We start from the raw sequence: 17,359 nt of genomic DNA, 5'->3' as shown, positions 1-17,359 counted from the left end.
TTTTATAAGTATATATAGTTCATGTTAACTAATGTAAACGTATTCCAAAGTGTAACTAAAAACAGCAAAAACTAATAAAAATGACAAAAGTACAAAATAAAAGCAAATTTCAAAATTATTAATAAAAACTATAATAGTATAGAATTAACACTAAAATAAAACTATTCGCATGCATGTTTATAAACAAATTGAGTATTGAGCATTTCAATTAAGGATTTTTTCCCTTGTTTGTCTTTTTCCTGGTTCATTCGCCACACTGGAAATAGAAGATCCAGTTGAGCACACTGCATTGTTGGATACAGTATGACACGAGCATGCTCTGTTGTAGGGCACATTATGCAGATTAAGATTCAGCACACAAACACACACTTTTGTCCTCAAGCAGAGTTTTCTGCGTTGAGATGTTTGTGGGATGATGTCAGTATCTGATGATGTCATTGTGTGTAACAGGGCAACAGTATAACTCTGTTATTTCAGAACGAAACAAACATACCCCGTGCAATATTTTACAGTTATAAGCCATAATTCAGTCTCTCTCTCTCAAACACACTTTCCTGGCATTGTCCGGTTTTTTCCAGACACATTTTCCAGATCTGCTCTGACTCATCTACTCATAATCATCATCTTGTGTGTGAGTGTGTGTCCAGTGAGAACTCACATTGGACTCTGAGCCCCAGGGCATGCTGGGAAAGAACAAATGATGATCGGTGGGGCCAATGTAAGTAGAGTAGCATGTGTGTGTTTCTCACTCAAGGAGAGAGAGAGAGAGAGAGAGAGAGAGAGAGAGAGTGCACATGTGTCATACAAACACACTTCAGCGCTCTGCTGGAAGGGAAATCTTGCCCCCCGTCTAAAGTGTGTGTTAGTACACTAATGGAAATGAGGCCTAGATCACTTCCCACAAGCCTCTGGTTTTACCTGGGTATGTTTTGACGTGGTTCATTTTGTTGAAGTCTTCTGAGATGAGGAACTCCTGTGAAAGACAGAAACAAAGACCATTACAGAAAACTGACACGATGATCCACTGATGGCCACGAACTCAGAGGAATTTCATGTTTTCATGAAACACAAAATGAGACTGTGTTCAGACTGAGTCCTCCATTCTATACACTGACCTGGCACTCTAGACCCAAAAAGGACAACAACTAAAAATATCACCATTTATGCACTATATTTCAAGTCTCCTGAGTACTTTTGTGGTGCTTATTGTCTACAATGATTATAGACTGTTTAAAAGTTTAGAGTTTTTTTTTAAAGAAATAAATACTTTTATTAAGCAAGGATGCATTACATTAATCAAAAGTGATGGTAAAGAACTTTCTATTCATCAAACAATCTTAAAAAAAAAATGAATCTGTTTCAGAAATGTTTCTCTAGCAGCAAATCAGCATATTAGAATGATTTCTGAAGATCATGTGACACTGAAGACTGGAGGAATGATGCTTGAAATTCAGCTGCGCATCACTGGAATAAATTACATTTTACAATATATTCACATATAAAACACCAATTCTAAATCGTTAAATTTTTCTGTATTTTTGATTAAAACACGCATGTAAAAAGAGCAGCATGAACATTCTGCTAAGCATCTCATTTTGTACTCCACAGAAAAAACTTTTAATTTTAGAGTTTAATGTACACACACATACATGTACATATATAGATAGATAGATAGATAGATAGATAGATAGATAGATAGATAGATAGATAGATAGATAGATAGATAGATAGATAGATAGATAGATAGATAGATAGATAGATAGATAGATAGATAGATAGATAGATAGATAGATAGATAGATAGATAGATAGATAGACCCTGACGGAGAAGCATATGAAGAGACAAGAGACAGAGAGACAAAACATTTGAGATTTGGAAGACTTTGGCCCTCAGGGGGTGATACAGTGACACTCACCACAACAGCTCCATTGTCCTGGCCTATGAAGATCCGCCTGCTCTCATGATGATATGACATACAGGAGCACGGAGCTGGACACAAACACAAAGACTTTCATTGAAATAGTGCTCAAAAAAACAAACAAAAAAATGTAATACCGCTAATAAAAATATATAAACAGTACAGACCAAAAGTTTGGAAACATTACTATTTTTAATGTTTTTGAAAGAAGTTTCTTCTGCTCATCAAGCCTGCATTTATTTGATCAAAAATACAGAAAAACAGTAATATTGTGAAATATTATTACAATTTAAAATAATAGTTTTCTATTTGAATATACTTAAAAAAAAATAATTTATTCCTGTGATGCAAGGCTGAATTTTCAGCATCATTCCTCCAGCCTTCAGTGTCACATGTAACATCCAGTCGATCACATGATCATTTAGAAATCATCCTAATATTCTGATTTATTATGAGTGTTGGAAACAGTTCTGCTGTCTCATATATTTGATCAATAAAAGGTTAAAAAGAACTGCATTAATTCAAAATAAAATAAAAATTCCTAATAATATATATTCTAATAATATATTTTCTTTACTATCACTTTTTATCAATTTAACACATCCTTGCTGAATAAAAGTATTGATTTTATTAAAAAAAAAGAAAGAAAGAAAAATTACTGACCCCAAATTACTGACCAGTAGTGTTTATAGTTATTACAAAATATTTATATTTTAAAAACATTTTACTTTTTATTCATCAAAGTATCCTAAAAAAGTATCACATGTTCTGAAAAAATATTAAGCAGCAGAACTGTTTCCAACTTTGATAATGAATCATCATATTAGAATGATTTCTAAAGGATCATGTGATAATGATCCTAAAAATTCAGCTTTGCATCACAGAAATACAATGATCATTTAAAGTATAATACATTTAAAAACAATTATTTTAAATTGTAATAATATATCACAATATTAATTTTTTTTTCTGTATTTTTGATCAAATAAATGCAGGCTTGATGAGCAGAAGAAACTTCTTTCAAAAACATTAAAAATAGTAATGTTTCCAAACTTTTGGTCTGTACTGTATATATTAGATAAAAATAATAATAATAATAAATTCTTTTATATTAAATAAATAACAGTTTCCGAACAATTTTTCCCCAACACTCCTAATTTTCTCAAATGATTTCTCTCAAACACAGCTCCAGTTGGAATCTGACATGACTGCTGCTCAAACAAAAAAAGAAATGGCATATTAAAAACGTACACACTTACTGATGATACTGGGGAATATATAACAGAGTTACCATACAGAGAACATACCACTGTAGGCGAACCAAAGACTGTAGAAGTTTTGAATTGGAGAAAAATGCAATGCTCAATATAGCCGCTTTATCAAACGAAGCCCCGCCTTCTGAGTAAAAGAGCTAATCGCTAATCAGTAAAGTCACTGTGTCACTGCAGCTGCCGTCAGAAGTCCTGGTTGCTATAGAAACACTCAAGACTGTGCATGCACATTGCCTGTATAGCCTTAAAAATAAGCGTTTTCAATGCTATTTGAGCAAAATCAACATTGAGACAGCTATTGTCAGATTTCACTGGTGATTTACACGAGAGGCGTTTTTAAAGATGCCACCGAGTGACATGACTTAAAGGGACTGTGATGTGAACACAAATTATTTTTTAATTTGTTAATTTACTTGCAACTGATGATGTTCACTATGTCATTCACGTCAAACCTGGTCTCGCAATATTGGAGACGTAAAAGTTAGCGATTTTCATTGTTTGGGTGATACTCACAGGACACAGTGTGATAGATACTGGGCCAGTACTGTCCACTGTCCCGCTTCAGCCAAACTCGAATCGTCCTGAAAGAAACAAAAACAAGGAGAAATACAGCATGAAAATCAATCTGATCAATCAATATATATGTGTGTGTGTGTGTGTGCGTGTGTGTCTAATATATATATATATATAATATATATATATATATATATATATATATAATATATAATATATATATATATATATATATATATATATATATATATATACATATACATACACATACACATACACACACACACATACAATTTAAATGTAAAATATTATTTGTAATATATAGAATTTAACAATAATATAAATAATAATATTATAAAATATCACAATATAAAATAATGTTATATAAGAACACAATTAAAAAAATATATAATTAATATAATAATATAAAAAACTAACAAAAACTACCCTCTAAAGTGTTATGGTCATACACAGAAACCCCTGTGTCCCCAGAGTTTTTTTTTTTCATTTAATGTAAAATATTATATGAAATATATAGAATTTTATATATATATATATATATATATATATATAAATACAAATAAAAAAAACTAACATCGTAACCCTCTGAAGTGTGAAGGTAATGCACAGAAACACACACGTGTTCCAAGAGCAGCTGAAATGTCGGTTCCTTTAATTTCAGTTTTTGCTAAAATCTCAAGAGTATCATATTTTGCAAAGTTTGTGCATCTGCTCTCATGTGGCAAACATTTAAAGGAATAGTTCACCCAAAACTGAAAATGTGATGTTTATCTGCTTTACCTCAGGACATCAAAGATGTAGGTGACTTTGTTTCTTCAGAAGAACACAAACAGAGATTTTTAACTCAAAGCGTTGCAGTCTATCAGTCTTATAATGTAAGTGGATTGAATCATGGCTAAAATATACACAAAAACTAAAAAAATTCAACCCTGTGGCTTGTGACGATACAATGATGTGTAAAGACACAAAACGATCGGTCTTGAATGTAACCAGGAGATTTCTAACAGTTCGGATATTGCTTGAATCAGAGGAAAAAAACTATATAAATACTGTTCAGTTTCTTGCACAGACTGATCGTTTTGTGTCTTTACACATCAGTGTATCATCACGAGCCACAGGGTTTAATGTGGATTGTTTGTGTATGTTTTTATTTTATTGTATATTTTAGCTGTGATTCCCACCCATTTACATTATAAGACTGATAGACTGCAACGGTTTGAGTTAAAAATCTTGGTCTGTGTTCTACTTAAGAAACAATCACCTACATCTTTTATTACCTGGGAGTGAAGCAGATAAACATCACACTTTCAGTTTTGGGTGAACTATTCCTTTAAGTAATCAGCACATATGCATTTCCACTGGTTTAGTCTTGTCCAGACCCGTTAAAAACGCCTCTGCTCCTGCCAAAACCAGACCGTTTCAAAAGTAAACAACGTTTAAATACCAAAAAAATCCCATGCCTAGAAGCCAAGCCAGTTCATTTACATGCACTATATGAATGAACCTGATCGTACAAATAAGATCTGATCTTTAAACCGCTCTCAACATAAACTCTAAATACTTTAAGATCTGCTTCTCAAACTAATTGAACTCTTGCTAATCCTTAAACTGCACTTAATGGCTGTCGGAGTTCAAAAGGATTGTTTCAATCCAGTCTTAAAAGGATGTCATTCAATGCATTAAGAATTCATTAAGAAATGCATTGCGACATTGGATGTGATTTCAAGCGGAAACAAAAACGTAAACACTTATCTGTTCACCCGAAGTTGAACTTAACCATCAGCAATGCTGAAAAAAACGGCTTTAACCAGCCTAAGGTGCTTTGCAGGACTTTTAAATTGGTCTCCCAGCTGACGAATGTCACATAACACCATTAAAAAAAACATTCAGCTGGTTTCAGTTACATTCCCAAGCAGGTTTCCTCATAAAAAACCATGCGAGCAACAAAGAACTGCTCCAGATAAAAATCAAAAAGACACAATATCTTTGTAAACAAGAAAACACATCCAGTTTACTATGACAACTACCTTTTATGCCAAAACATACCATAGTTACTACAGTTTCTGTAATACATGAAAATCAGTGAATGGAATCTCCTTCAAATACTGTACAATCAGACATTTGAAATGTATTTCTGATAATAACCTGGTTAATTTTAAGCTTCAAAAATCTGACAGACTTCTCCAAGACGTCAGTTTTACCCTAATCCTAAATCATAAACATCTTAAAGACATCTTCTAAACGTCTATTTGAAATCTGATGTATTGCAGATGAGCAAAAGCTTTAAAAAATACGACTTGATGACGTCATAGAGACGTCTCTGCCATGTAACATTACGTGTGCTAGTGTCAGGGAGCACGTGGTTTTCTACTTGACTACTGGACATTATGATTAATACAGTAATTCACATTAATTCAGGTTTACGTATTGAACCAAAAGAACAGTAACATCTGTCACATTCAAGTGCATCACTAAAAACAAACACTAGCATGATGTTTTGGACGTGCACTCCATGTAAACATGGGAATCCTTTAGTATTATGGTGTATATAGTGTATCGAGTAATAATGCACGTTACTTAAGAAATAAACAGCTTAAATAAGCAAGCTAGTTTTGCTTTAAGTGTTCAGTGGGCGTTTATGGACATGATGATGTTTTATCCAGCGGTTGTCCGGCACGGCTGTACCTGTCCTCGCTGACCGTGATGACTCCATCCTCCCTCGGGATCAGCACCGCCGCGTTCACGCTGTCGCTGTGGCCCTCGATCTTGTTCAGCAGGACGGGTCTGGAGCTCTGGGGCCTGGAATGGATCTCCGCCGCCATTGCTGTTTTCCCCTTGATTCCTTGTACGCGACGACTCCTCCTCTCGAGTCAGCTGAGCGCTTCAATAACACAACAGCGCGAGTACCGCGACGCTCCGCGAGAACGCGCACGTAAAATAAATAAATAAATAAATAAATAAACTGCGAAAAGACCGCGGTCTACTTCTGCGACCAAATTACGCTGTATATTTTTTATATTGTGTAGAATAAATTCCAAAATATTATATATGAATATTTTTAATATATTTTATGTGTCTAGAATAATTATTAATTATTATTATTATAAGTATTCGTATTAATAGATCAAGGTAAAATATTTTATAAACACTGTGCATTACATGGATGTTGTTAATTTATATTAAAAATATATTTTAAAATTATATGTAAATATATTTATTTATTAATATAACAAAGTATAAATGCAATATTATATAAATGAATAAAACAAATATAGTAAAAATATTTATGAACCTCTTTATATAGGATGCAAAAGAGGTTCATAAATATTTTAGGAAAAAATATATTCAAAAAAAATAAAATAAAAAATAAAATAAATAAATTATATATATATATATAAATTCTTTTGAATATATTTTTTGAATTCATAGTAATTGGCTTTTATAACACACACACACGTGTGTATGTATATATATATCTATATATATATATATATATATCTATATATATATATATCTATATATATAGATATATATATATATAAAAAATTTTTTGAATTTATAGTAATTGTCTTTTATAATCTTTAGTATTCAGAATATTTATCAACGTCTATCACATTTCATGAATATTTTATGACCAATTATTTTTTATTATTCTTAGATAATTCTATGTAATTCGACATATAAATATACTAACATTGGTATAAATGTGTGTGTATACATATATATATATATATATCTTTTTTTATTATTATTATTTGTTATGAATTTATTATATATTCATGAACCTTATCATTTTTAACTTTGAATTAGCATTGTGAAGATAATCTGCTATACAAGTAAACTTTCCTTGCAAGTAGTATGTAGTATTATATCAGTGTTTTTTTTTAAAAGAAACATGTAATATATCATCTTAATGTAATATAATATTAATCAAGCATAAAAAAATAACACTATCAAAGCAACTACCTTGAATATTTTTATTAAATAAACAACAAATGCTTTTTAGTTAGAACATAAACCAAACAAGGTGAGTACCTTATTTAATAAAATAGGACAATATATCATTAATGTGACAAAATAAACTGCTATTTTATTAAAGACAAAAAAGTTAAACAAAAGATGTCTCAGCATTTAAGTTGCACACATTCTGTGAGAAAGTTTTGCACACAAATTATAAACCATGTATAAAAATGTTCCTCAAGGATATAAAAATAACAAAGACCAAGTCAAAATGAGGATAAAAGACGCTTGAGAAATTTAGTAAAGGACACACAGTCCAAGACAAAAGTTTAATATATTCATCTGTGTCTGTGTGTGTGTGTGTGTGTGTGTTGACCACTGATCGAATCTCCTCGGTTCTCTAGCTCAAGGTTTGTTGATCTGGCCAGCAAACAAAATAGTTCCTAAGAAGATAACGAGATCTAATTTAAGATGCATTTCATACCAGAAACATTTTTATGTTACAGTTTCATAAACCAATAAAACGTGGACGTGTGTGTGTACCTGTAGGATTGTGTCTGATGAGAAACAGGAACGGTCTGTCCACACTCACCAATGGAGGAGAAGATCGGGCGTACAAGATCGCAGCTGAAATGAGAGTTTCACACACACGCTAGGATCACGAGCACAGATGAAGCACGTCTTGCTGGACGTCCAGTGAGTTGAATAACTTAAAAACAGAGGATATCGTGTGGCACAGTAACTTACTGGTGGCGGCAGAGGCTCTGGTTCCCTCCTCATTGACCTCTATTTTGGCTTTCTGAAGAGCTTTGGACACATAGACCGACTCTGAACCTGTTGCACACACACAAATACAGAAGTCTTTGTATCTTCAGCACACAGACGCATGTGATTACACCAGACTGCCACACGGGGGCGACAGAACACTTCAGACTGCCAGAGCTGCAGGTCAGGTTCGAGATAGCATTTCTGCTTGCTTCATCTCAAACACTACGGCATACATTGCTTGCAAAAACCACTTCCTTCCTTCCTCTAGCTGATCTGAATCTTCATTTATAGTGTTTTTGCCTCTGTGCTCTGGTACATTCTCATATTTGATTCTATCGTTTTTTGTTTTTCCCCACAGATGGTCATTCTTTTGGCAGTTTCTGATATTTTCAAGGTTGATTCACTCAAAACAACAACAAAAAATTGTTTTGAGTGAATCACACGAAAATTATGACACAATCAAAATGATGTCATACTAAGTTCTAATTATAAGACTGAGATATATGTATCTCATAATTATAATTATGAGATATAAAGCCAAACTTAGGGGTATGCGATATTGTAAAAAGATTATATCTCAATATTTTAGATAATTAGACGATATTTTGCGGAGTGTGTTATTGTGCTGATATCTGACTACCATGGACAGCTGCCGTTTTTGATATTCATCATTCTGTGTGGTCTGTTCACATCAGTGAACAGAAATTAATATTTTCATACTGTATAAGTTTAAATTGATTATTACCTTTTATAGGCATTTTTACCTTTAATAAAGCATTTTTTTCTCTTGAGTCAAATTATTACATTTAAATTAGTCAATTAGGGTAATTAGACATTTAGGCTGTTACCAAACAAATGAAACCAGTATCAACAAAACTAATATTTGCAGCAGTTGCATCTGAAGTGGCATTCACACACTATTTAATTCAGCTCAGAGGGACATGGAGTGCTTTAACCTAAAGAACAAAAACCCAGGTTTAAGAATGTTAAGGGCTTTAAATCCTGTCAAAGTGCTAGTTCTGTCATCATTTACTCATTCAAAACCCTTTGTGTCACCATTGAATTTCTAACAAACATGTGCTTGAGTAAGTGACGATAGATTTAATTTCTGGGTGAGCTATGATATTTCTTTATAGTTGTAAATGACAAGGCACAGTAATTCACCGCTCGCGGCAATTCAGGTTAAAGTTTGAGCATGAAATATGGTAATACAGCGCAGGCTTTGAGGAGAATTATCTCTTCAAAGATCGTCTCTGGATGGTGAGCAGTGCACTTTCACACTCCACTGAGAGACATGAATCATGCAACTGAAGTTCACAGTCAACAGCCAATGATATCACTTGGTCAAATACAAAAATAGGCACATCAAATGAATTCATGAAGAAAGTGCTGCGTCTGACTGACAGCTGTCACTCACTCAGGTGTCTGAAATCAGCTTTGTTCTGAATGAAGATGTCTTTGATTCCCATCGCTGTGAGAGGACCCTCCAAATCTACCTCCTCCTCAGCTGTGAATCTACTCGAAGAAGAGGAGACAGGCAAAACCCATGAGGCTACAAAGTATCTCAAAGTAAAACTAAATCTATTACAAATCCTAAACAATTTTGGGCGAAATTATGTGATACTGAGTCATAATTATAAGATTCTCAAAATTATGAAAAAAAAAAATCAAATTATGAGATACTGAGTCATAATTATAAGATTCTCAAAATTATGACCAAAAAAAATCAAATTATGTGATACTGAGTCATAATTATAAGATTCTCAAAATTATGAAAAAAAAAAATCAAATTATGTGATACTGAGTCATAATTATAAGATTCTCAAAATTATGAAAGAAAAAATCAAATTATGAGATACTGAGTCATAATTATAAGATTCTCAAAATTATGACCAAAAAAAACAAATTATGAGATACTGAGTCATAATTATAAGATTATCGCATAATTATATAAAAAAGTTGAAATTATGAGATACAAGAGTCATTATGACATAAAAATTCCAAATCAAAAATATATCACATTTTTTAAAAATCACATTTATTTCATACCGAGTAATATGGAGTCATAATTCTGAGATACAAAATTTACTGACATAGTCAAAATGATTGAATAATAATTCATAATTATGAGATAGAAAAATATAATTATGACGTACTAAATCACAATAAGACAAACATGACATACATAGTCCTGATTATGAGATAAAAATCTATTTGATCAAAAATTAGATTATTATTATCTTATTATGACAGAGTCTCATAAATTCAACATTATTACACCTTTCAAATTTGGACAATTGACTTTATATTCAATTAAAAATATGGTCATTATTAATATTGATTAAATATGAATATATACTATAAAAATGTATAAATTCTATATTAATGTATTCTTTATATTCATTTAAAAACAACACTGCATCATACAAAAGATGCTGACTGTTTTAGAGGGTAAAAAGACCAGGTGAATATTAAAGGATAACATTGAGAACAGAGATCTCACTTTGGCATCAGCAGGCGCATCCTCCTCTGGCCCAGCATTTTAGTCCAGCTTAGGACGGTCGCTGTGGAGATGTGCGGCAAAATAGCTGACAGGGGCTTGGCCTTTTCTGACGGCAACGCAATAAACATGCTCATGCTGTTGCCATGATAAGGCAGCTCGATCACTGTATACTTCAAACCTTGTGGAGTGCTTGCTTGACCTGAAGAGAGAATGAAAACAACTAAATAGATTCATGCTGCTAGTCAAGACTAAAACAGCACACTTAACTGTTAAATATTAGTTGTACGCACCTTCATTTCAGCATGTGCATATATGAATGTTCCTGAAAAACCAATAGCATGTGTGTACTGATCATATCCCAGTCACCCCAGTGAACCTTATAAACACAGTCCTCTCGTACGGTCTATAAAACACTTTATTCTGCTCGTAAAGTGCTTATATCACAACTAGTAAAACAGCAGACGTTTATTGGTGTTTTACTGGATTAAATCCTTCTGACAATGGCTAGACACTCTTGGCGTTTGCATTAGAATTCAATTAATTCACATTTTACACCATTTCATTCCCATCTGCTGCGTTACGAGGAACTGTAAAGTTAAAATACTCCAGCGTTCCCAGCAATTTAAAAACGTTTTGAACACGTTTTTATTGCATCGCCGTCTCTGGAAAACAGTTCCACACATAGCCAGACAATGGCGCGAATCATGTGGCGGGGAAATCTTTTATTAATCAACCATATTGAATGTGTGAGTGCAATATCTGATGCAGCCTGGAGAAAATGGCACCGTCTCACCTATGTTAAAGACAGAGAGCTGGGACATCATGGGGACCTTGTATGTCTTCCCGTCTCCTGCAGTGAAGCTTCTGGGTTTGGTGTTCTGGGCTTGGAAGCGCGACTTCCAGAGGCCTTTGAAGTAAATGGAATTCACAGCCACCAACCGAGTCAAAGCCGGATCAAACATATCTGCCTTGACCAGACTAGGAATTTGACCTGATGAAGAAAAAACAGAGCAGAATAAATGTCATATATATTTATATAATATTAATATTATAATTAATTGCAACTACACAAATATAGTGCTAAACAGGGCCTAAAAAGGGATTGTTTTCTTCTTTTTCAACCAATTATCATTGAAAGGACAACATCAAGAGATCAAACGAAATATTATTTTATCAAATGTTTTCTATTTTGTGTTCATTTTGTATGAGATTGAAATTTTTTACAAGATATGAAATATCAAGATATATACAGTAGTATTGTAAAAATACTTTAATGAATTCAGACTAGAGGTGAGGGTATCAGATGGAGGGGTCAAAGGTTAAAGCGAGGTGTACCTTTAGTGCTGTTCTTCACCCATGTATTGATGGTTTCTGCAGCCTTCTCTGGGTCGCTGTAGTCAATGGCTTGACTTTCACACATCAAGTTCTCTCTGATGGCTGTCAGGAAGTCTTCTTTCATGATGAAGTCCTTATTGGGGAACAGTGCATTGGCGATCGTCACAACATCGGCATTGGATTTGGTCGTCAGGGCCTTATGCAACTTCCGCAACAACTTATATGTACCTGAGAGCAGAATCAACACGCAAAATGAGTTTCAAGATGTCATCTACAGGGTTGAGATTCCAAGATTTTGTCATTAGCCACCAATGATCCTCAACATTCCATTCTGGCTTGAGGTATCATTCACATCTGAATTCCACACTAAGTTATAATGCTAAAGGGAAGCAAATGAAACCAGTGCAAACACTCACCGGTCTTCTTGTACTTGAGGCCTGTGAGTAGCTGGCGGCGAGTGTTTCCGTGGGCCCCCGGGAGCAGCATGTCCAGGACAGAGGCCACGCCGTGAGGAGACATGACCACATTCTCCTGCGGTTTGTCCTGGACCACACGCAAAAACACCTGCAGACCGAGATCAGAGCCTCGCTCTCTGTAAGACGAGGACTGAGAGGCGCAAACACTCAAAGAACAAACCGCCACCAACACGCAGACGTGTAACACCACAAACATCATGAGAGACACACAGACGGCTCACCTGAAGAACAGAGAGAAACGAGGTGATGAAGGAGATGCTCAGCTTCATACATTGCAATGCTTAAATATTAAAAACAAAAGTTCCAACCCTGCTTGAAAGATAAAACTGTCTTATTGTTCACAATTCATCAGCGAATGTTATTCCAAAGAAAAACATTTTTTTTTATTGTTTTTCATCAAAATCAAATAAACGAAAATTAAATACCTTTCTGCATCTCTGAAATTACATTTAGTAATAAAAAAAAGTGTCTAGACAGACGATGGATGGATGGATAATTTACTTGATTACAAAGCACAACGATTTTCTGGGACACAGACTCTTTTTTTTTTCTTGAGTAAAGAACGGCTCCAAGAAACACACTTTTCCACAATCCTCTGGGCTCTTGGAACTGTGCACACACACTCACACACTCCTGAGCTATTCTGTTTCTCGTCACACAGCCCTGCGGCTCAGGAATTTATTTGATTAAGGATAGTGTGTGTGTGTGTGTGTGTGTGTACGTGTGGTCTACTTAACCATATTTTGGGGACAAATTTGCACCCAGAAATACAAAAACCTGAGCAAATCTCCCAAAGACTTCTTTTGGAGAGATACTCACATGACTCACAAAAATGTAATAAAAGTTAAATAAAGATAATTTTATTTAATTGTACAAATGAGAAAAAAAATTAGGTTTAGGTAATTATGGAGCCCATTTCCAACATGTAATAATGATAATAATAATAAAGATAGATTTTATCTCACAATTGTCTAACCAGATAAAATCTACTAGCCTGATCTATGAGATTTTTTTCATCATAATATATTTATATATATATAGTGCTTCCACTGTGAAATAAAAATGAAAAGAGACTGACAACTTTTTCTCCCACAATTCTGACTTTTTTTAACTAAAGGTCTATGCAATGTCCCCATTTAGAGAGCTAGGACAGTCCCTTGCAGAAAACATCTCTTGTGATTATTTAATGATGTACTTAAGAAACCAACAGAAAATGTGTCTGCTTAAAATAGTTCAAAATTACTCCGTAATATCATATCACTCGACTGACAGGCTGTTGTGATAAATCATTCATTAGTGTATTTCACAGCTATAAGTGTTTAGCATAATTATCAGTCCTGATAAATATTATGACCATTTACAGTACAATAAAACATATTAGACACACAATCCTTCATAAACCTTCAAAACAGAACTGATTTAGTCTGAGGTTTGTTTTAAAACTTGTATGTTTTAAGAACGATTTGCTAATTTGTTTGGTTATGCAAAAATTCAATTTTCGAACATTCTGTGAACGTTACTTTTAAATGTTCTCTAAACATTCCGAAACAAGTTGTAACATTTAAAACACCTTAGTAGAATGTCCAGCTAAAAATGTAAAAAAAAAAAAAATTTCCATGAACGACGTATAAATGTTTTTCTGCTAACATTTTGACAACATTAATTAAAGACCAGACACTTTGAACAATCGTTCTATTAACGTTAATATAACTATGAGAGAAGCTTGCCAGAACGTTCTGAGAACATTCACTATTAGTCAGTGAAACAGGAGCCGGTTGCATGAACTGCATGGTCATCTTTTTTTTCTTCAAGACTGGTCATAACCTTGTAAAGTCACACAAAACGGTAAATTGGTCTAATTTGAATCCAAAAAGACTGATTACCATTTGCAGACTGCTAGCTGGTCAAACTAGTTCTCAAGAAGCAGTTTTAACCAGTGTTGGGAAGGTTACTTTGGAAGGTTACAGATAGCAAGTTACCCTATTTAAAATGTAATAAGTAGTGAAACTATTTCATTTACTTTATTTTGTTTTCAACTGTTAATCATTTCGAAACATTTCAAGCAGGCATGGCTTGACTTTACAGTAGTGCTCAAACACTGATCACATCAGACTTTCAGAATCTTTCTTCTTTACTTGAACTAAGATTAGCATATATCAATTTTAAAGCACAGCCGCCACAAAATCAGACTTTAGCACCTCTTTTTGCTCTGAGGTTAAATACAGATTTTAAATCATAAGATATAGTTACAGAAATCCAAATAGGAAATATAAAATTCTGTGTCCTAAACTCTTGAAACATTGGTTCAAATCTGTAACAGTGTGAGAACATATTCAGATGTCACTCCCATTGTAATCGTTAACATTTCAATAAGTAACTAATTAATTTACACTTTTCTTTCTCAGTAACAGATTTCAGTTATATTTATTTTGTAATTAAATTAAGCAATTCTGTTACATGCAGTAACTCCCCAACACTGGTCCTAACACAGTAGCTATTTATGCATCTAACATCTTATATATACCTACATAATAGTCTTAGGAAGGCAACTGAGATCTAAAGCTAATGTCTAATGAAAGTCCTAGAACAATTAAACACCTAATTTGCTCCAGTTAACCTGATCTATAGCCAGTTGCATAAAATGCTTGAACTACATCTTAGTCATCTTTTTTTTCATAAGATGTTACATAAAAACCTTCATTGGTCTAATTTAGACACGAAAAATATGATTCTTGGTGAATGCTGATCAGACTAGTTCTTAAGACGGTCTTAACGTTGAGCTTAAGTTTATGCATCTGGCTCTGGTCTATTTTGATGTTGGTCTTATAATAGTTTGACTTATCTGATCTGGTCTAATGTTAGTCTTATGACAGTGAAGCAGTGTTTTCTGTAACCCGAATGAGTAAAGCGTTGTTTTCGTGGTAAACAGCTTCAGTAACTGTGTTTAATTATAGGCTTTATAACGCCATAAAAGGGGCGGGGTCTGGAACTGAAAGTCAACGACTCGAAAACATTAAACAAGTCATCCTCCGAATCCCTCACGTGTTTTTATTAATGCATGAATCCTTAGATCTATAAAAACACCAGACAACAAACACCAAGCGGTTTCAAAAGCTGTGACAAATGCCTTATGTATTACGTGCAAAACAACCTGGACAGATTATGAGGTGAAAAATAAGATGCAATATGCTCCACTGACCTCGACAAGCACCTCTGATTCTTCAGCTACGCAGATGTAGAACGCGTGTCTTCCGCGAGCGTTCGTGTTTGTTCTGCTGCGCCTCCGTTTATTTCTCTCGGTCCTTTGCGCCGGGCTCCGCCTTCTCATGAATATGAATTACTCCTCCGCTCAAGACGTGTTAAAAGTCTCTGACGTCACTTGGTTGCCGTCCAACCACTTGTCCGAGCGTTCCGTTACGTAATTAATATTCATAAGTCAAACATTCGCTGTAGTAGAATTCCAGGAAAGAAGCACAGAAAACACCCTCCAGAGTAAGTTTGATTAAACACTCATGTATGTAAACAAGAAATGACGCACAAGCGGAAGAATATGATGATTAGTGCTGCAGATGATTATATGTTTTTCACAAATCAATAAAACGTTGGCACAAGTGTTGTGCAACTGGAATCTGAAGACGTGACTAACAGAAAGTAACGTTACTTTCTGCACACGTACCATAGTGACACTTGAAAGCGTTCTTGGGTGTCACCTGAATACATTAGTAAATGAGTATATATTATTTTAGAGGAGTTTTGGCATAATATCTTTGTAATATCGAATACAATACAAAATACAGTGCATTGCAGTAGGCCTACCATAAAATATGGCAATCATTCAATATACCCTGGTACCTTCACAGTATGATTTAGCTGGTCAGGCTGGGAGACCAGCTGGAAAAACCAGCTTAAACCACAAAAAACCAGTCAACTAGCTTAGGCCGGTTTTAGATGTTTTTTTTTGTTTTTTTTTTTCAACAGGGTTATGCGAGTCTTCCATATCACAGATACAGACTATTCAACTTTGACTTCTCTCATAAAGGAAATATAACTATGAAAAAAAAAGAATTATACCATGGCGGAAACAAAGTAGCCTAATTGCAACTTTTTGTCTTACAATTCTGACTTACTGTATCACAGATCTGAGAATAAAGTTAGAATTACAAGTTAAAGACAGAACTGTGTGATATAAACTAGATATAAACACTGAAATGCAAAATCTAAACTCAGAATTGCAAGAAAATAATTCACTATATTTAAATAAAATTGTGAGATGTAGACTCAAAATTGCCAGAAAATAAGTCAGAATTGAGTCGCAATTCTGAGTTTTTTTTTTTCAGCAATTCTGAAAAAAGAAGTTAGAATTGCAAGATATAAATTCAGAATTGTGATAAAATCTCTGTTGCAAGATATAAACAATTCTGATTAAAAAAATAAATTAGAATTGCAAGACATAAATTAAGAATTCTGGGAAGAAAAGTCAGAATTGTGAGTTATAAACTCAAAAGTTGCGAGAAAAACGTAGAACTGCGAGATATAAACTCAGAATTGCTCCTTAAACACACTCCTAAACACAACATGAAATCAATTATAAAAG

At 33.8% G+C, this 17,359-nt stretch overlaps 2 protein-coding genes across 2 annotated transcripts in view; both read right to left on the bottom strand.

The window, feature by feature from the left end:
• wdfy1 (WD repeat and FYVE domain containing 1) overlaps positions 1 to 6,602 on the bottom strand; it is a 13,359-nt gene extending 6,757 nt beyond the window's left edge. Inside the window, exons 1-4 of the mRNA XM_059533987.1 lie at positions 6,409 to 6,602; positions 3,703 to 3,770; positions 1,916 to 1,989; positions 919 to 973 (exon numbers count right to left, since the gene is read on the bottom strand). Of these exons, the coding sequence (XP_059389970.1) occupies positions 919 to 973; positions 1,916 to 1,989; positions 3,703 to 3,770; positions 6,409 to 6,545 (334 nt within the window). The 5' untranslated portion in view covers positions 6,546 to 6,602. The remainder of the gene's footprint in view (positions 1 to 918; positions 974 to 1,915; positions 1,990 to 3,702; positions 3,771 to 6,408) is intronic.
• Positions 6,603 to 7,979: 1,377 nt separating this feature from the next.
• Positions 7,980 to 12,986, bottom strand: serpine2 (serpin peptidase inhibitor, clade E (nexin, plasminogen activator inhibitor type 1), member 2). Its single transcript, XM_059533985.1, has 8 exons — positions 12,706 to 12,986; positions 12,290 to 12,517; positions 11,748 to 11,945; positions 10,955 to 11,153; positions 9,869 to 9,966; positions 8,431 to 8,517; positions 8,227 to 8,310; positions 7,980 to 8,126 (listed from the first exon to the last, which is right to left on the bottom strand). The coding sequence occupies exons 1-8, from the start codon at positions 12,962 to 12,964 to the stop codon at positions 8,089 to 8,091; spliced, it is 1,191 nt and encodes a 396-aa protein (XP_059389968.1). The 5' UTR covers positions 12,965 to 12,986; the 3' UTR covers positions 7,980 to 8,088.
• Between the last annotated feature and the right edge of the window lie 4,373 nt (positions 12,987 to 17,359).

This window comes from Carassius carassius, chromosome 41 (genome assembly GCF_963082965.1).
Source record: "Carassius carassius chromosome 41, fCarCar2.1, whole genome shotgun sequence".
NCBI classification, from domain to species: domain Eukaryota; kingdom Metazoa; phylum Chordata; class Actinopteri; order Cypriniformes; family Cyprinidae; genus Carassius; species Carassius carassius.
This window is presented reverse-complemented; position numbering and strand designations above follow the sequence as displayed.

Coding starts and splice junctions, on each gene's coding strand:
- serpine2 (XM_059533985.1), bottom strand. CDS start 12,964: ATGATGTTTGTGGTGTTACACGTCTGCGTGTTGGTGGCGGTTTGTTCT. Junction 12,518..12,705: donor CCTCAAGTACAAGAAGACCG/GTGAGTGTTTGC, acceptor TTCTGCTCTCAG/GTACATATAAGTTGTTGCGG. Junction 8,127..8,226: donor CATCAGACACAATCCTACAG/GTACACACACAC, acceptor TTATCTTCTTAG/GAACTATTTTGTTTGCTGGC.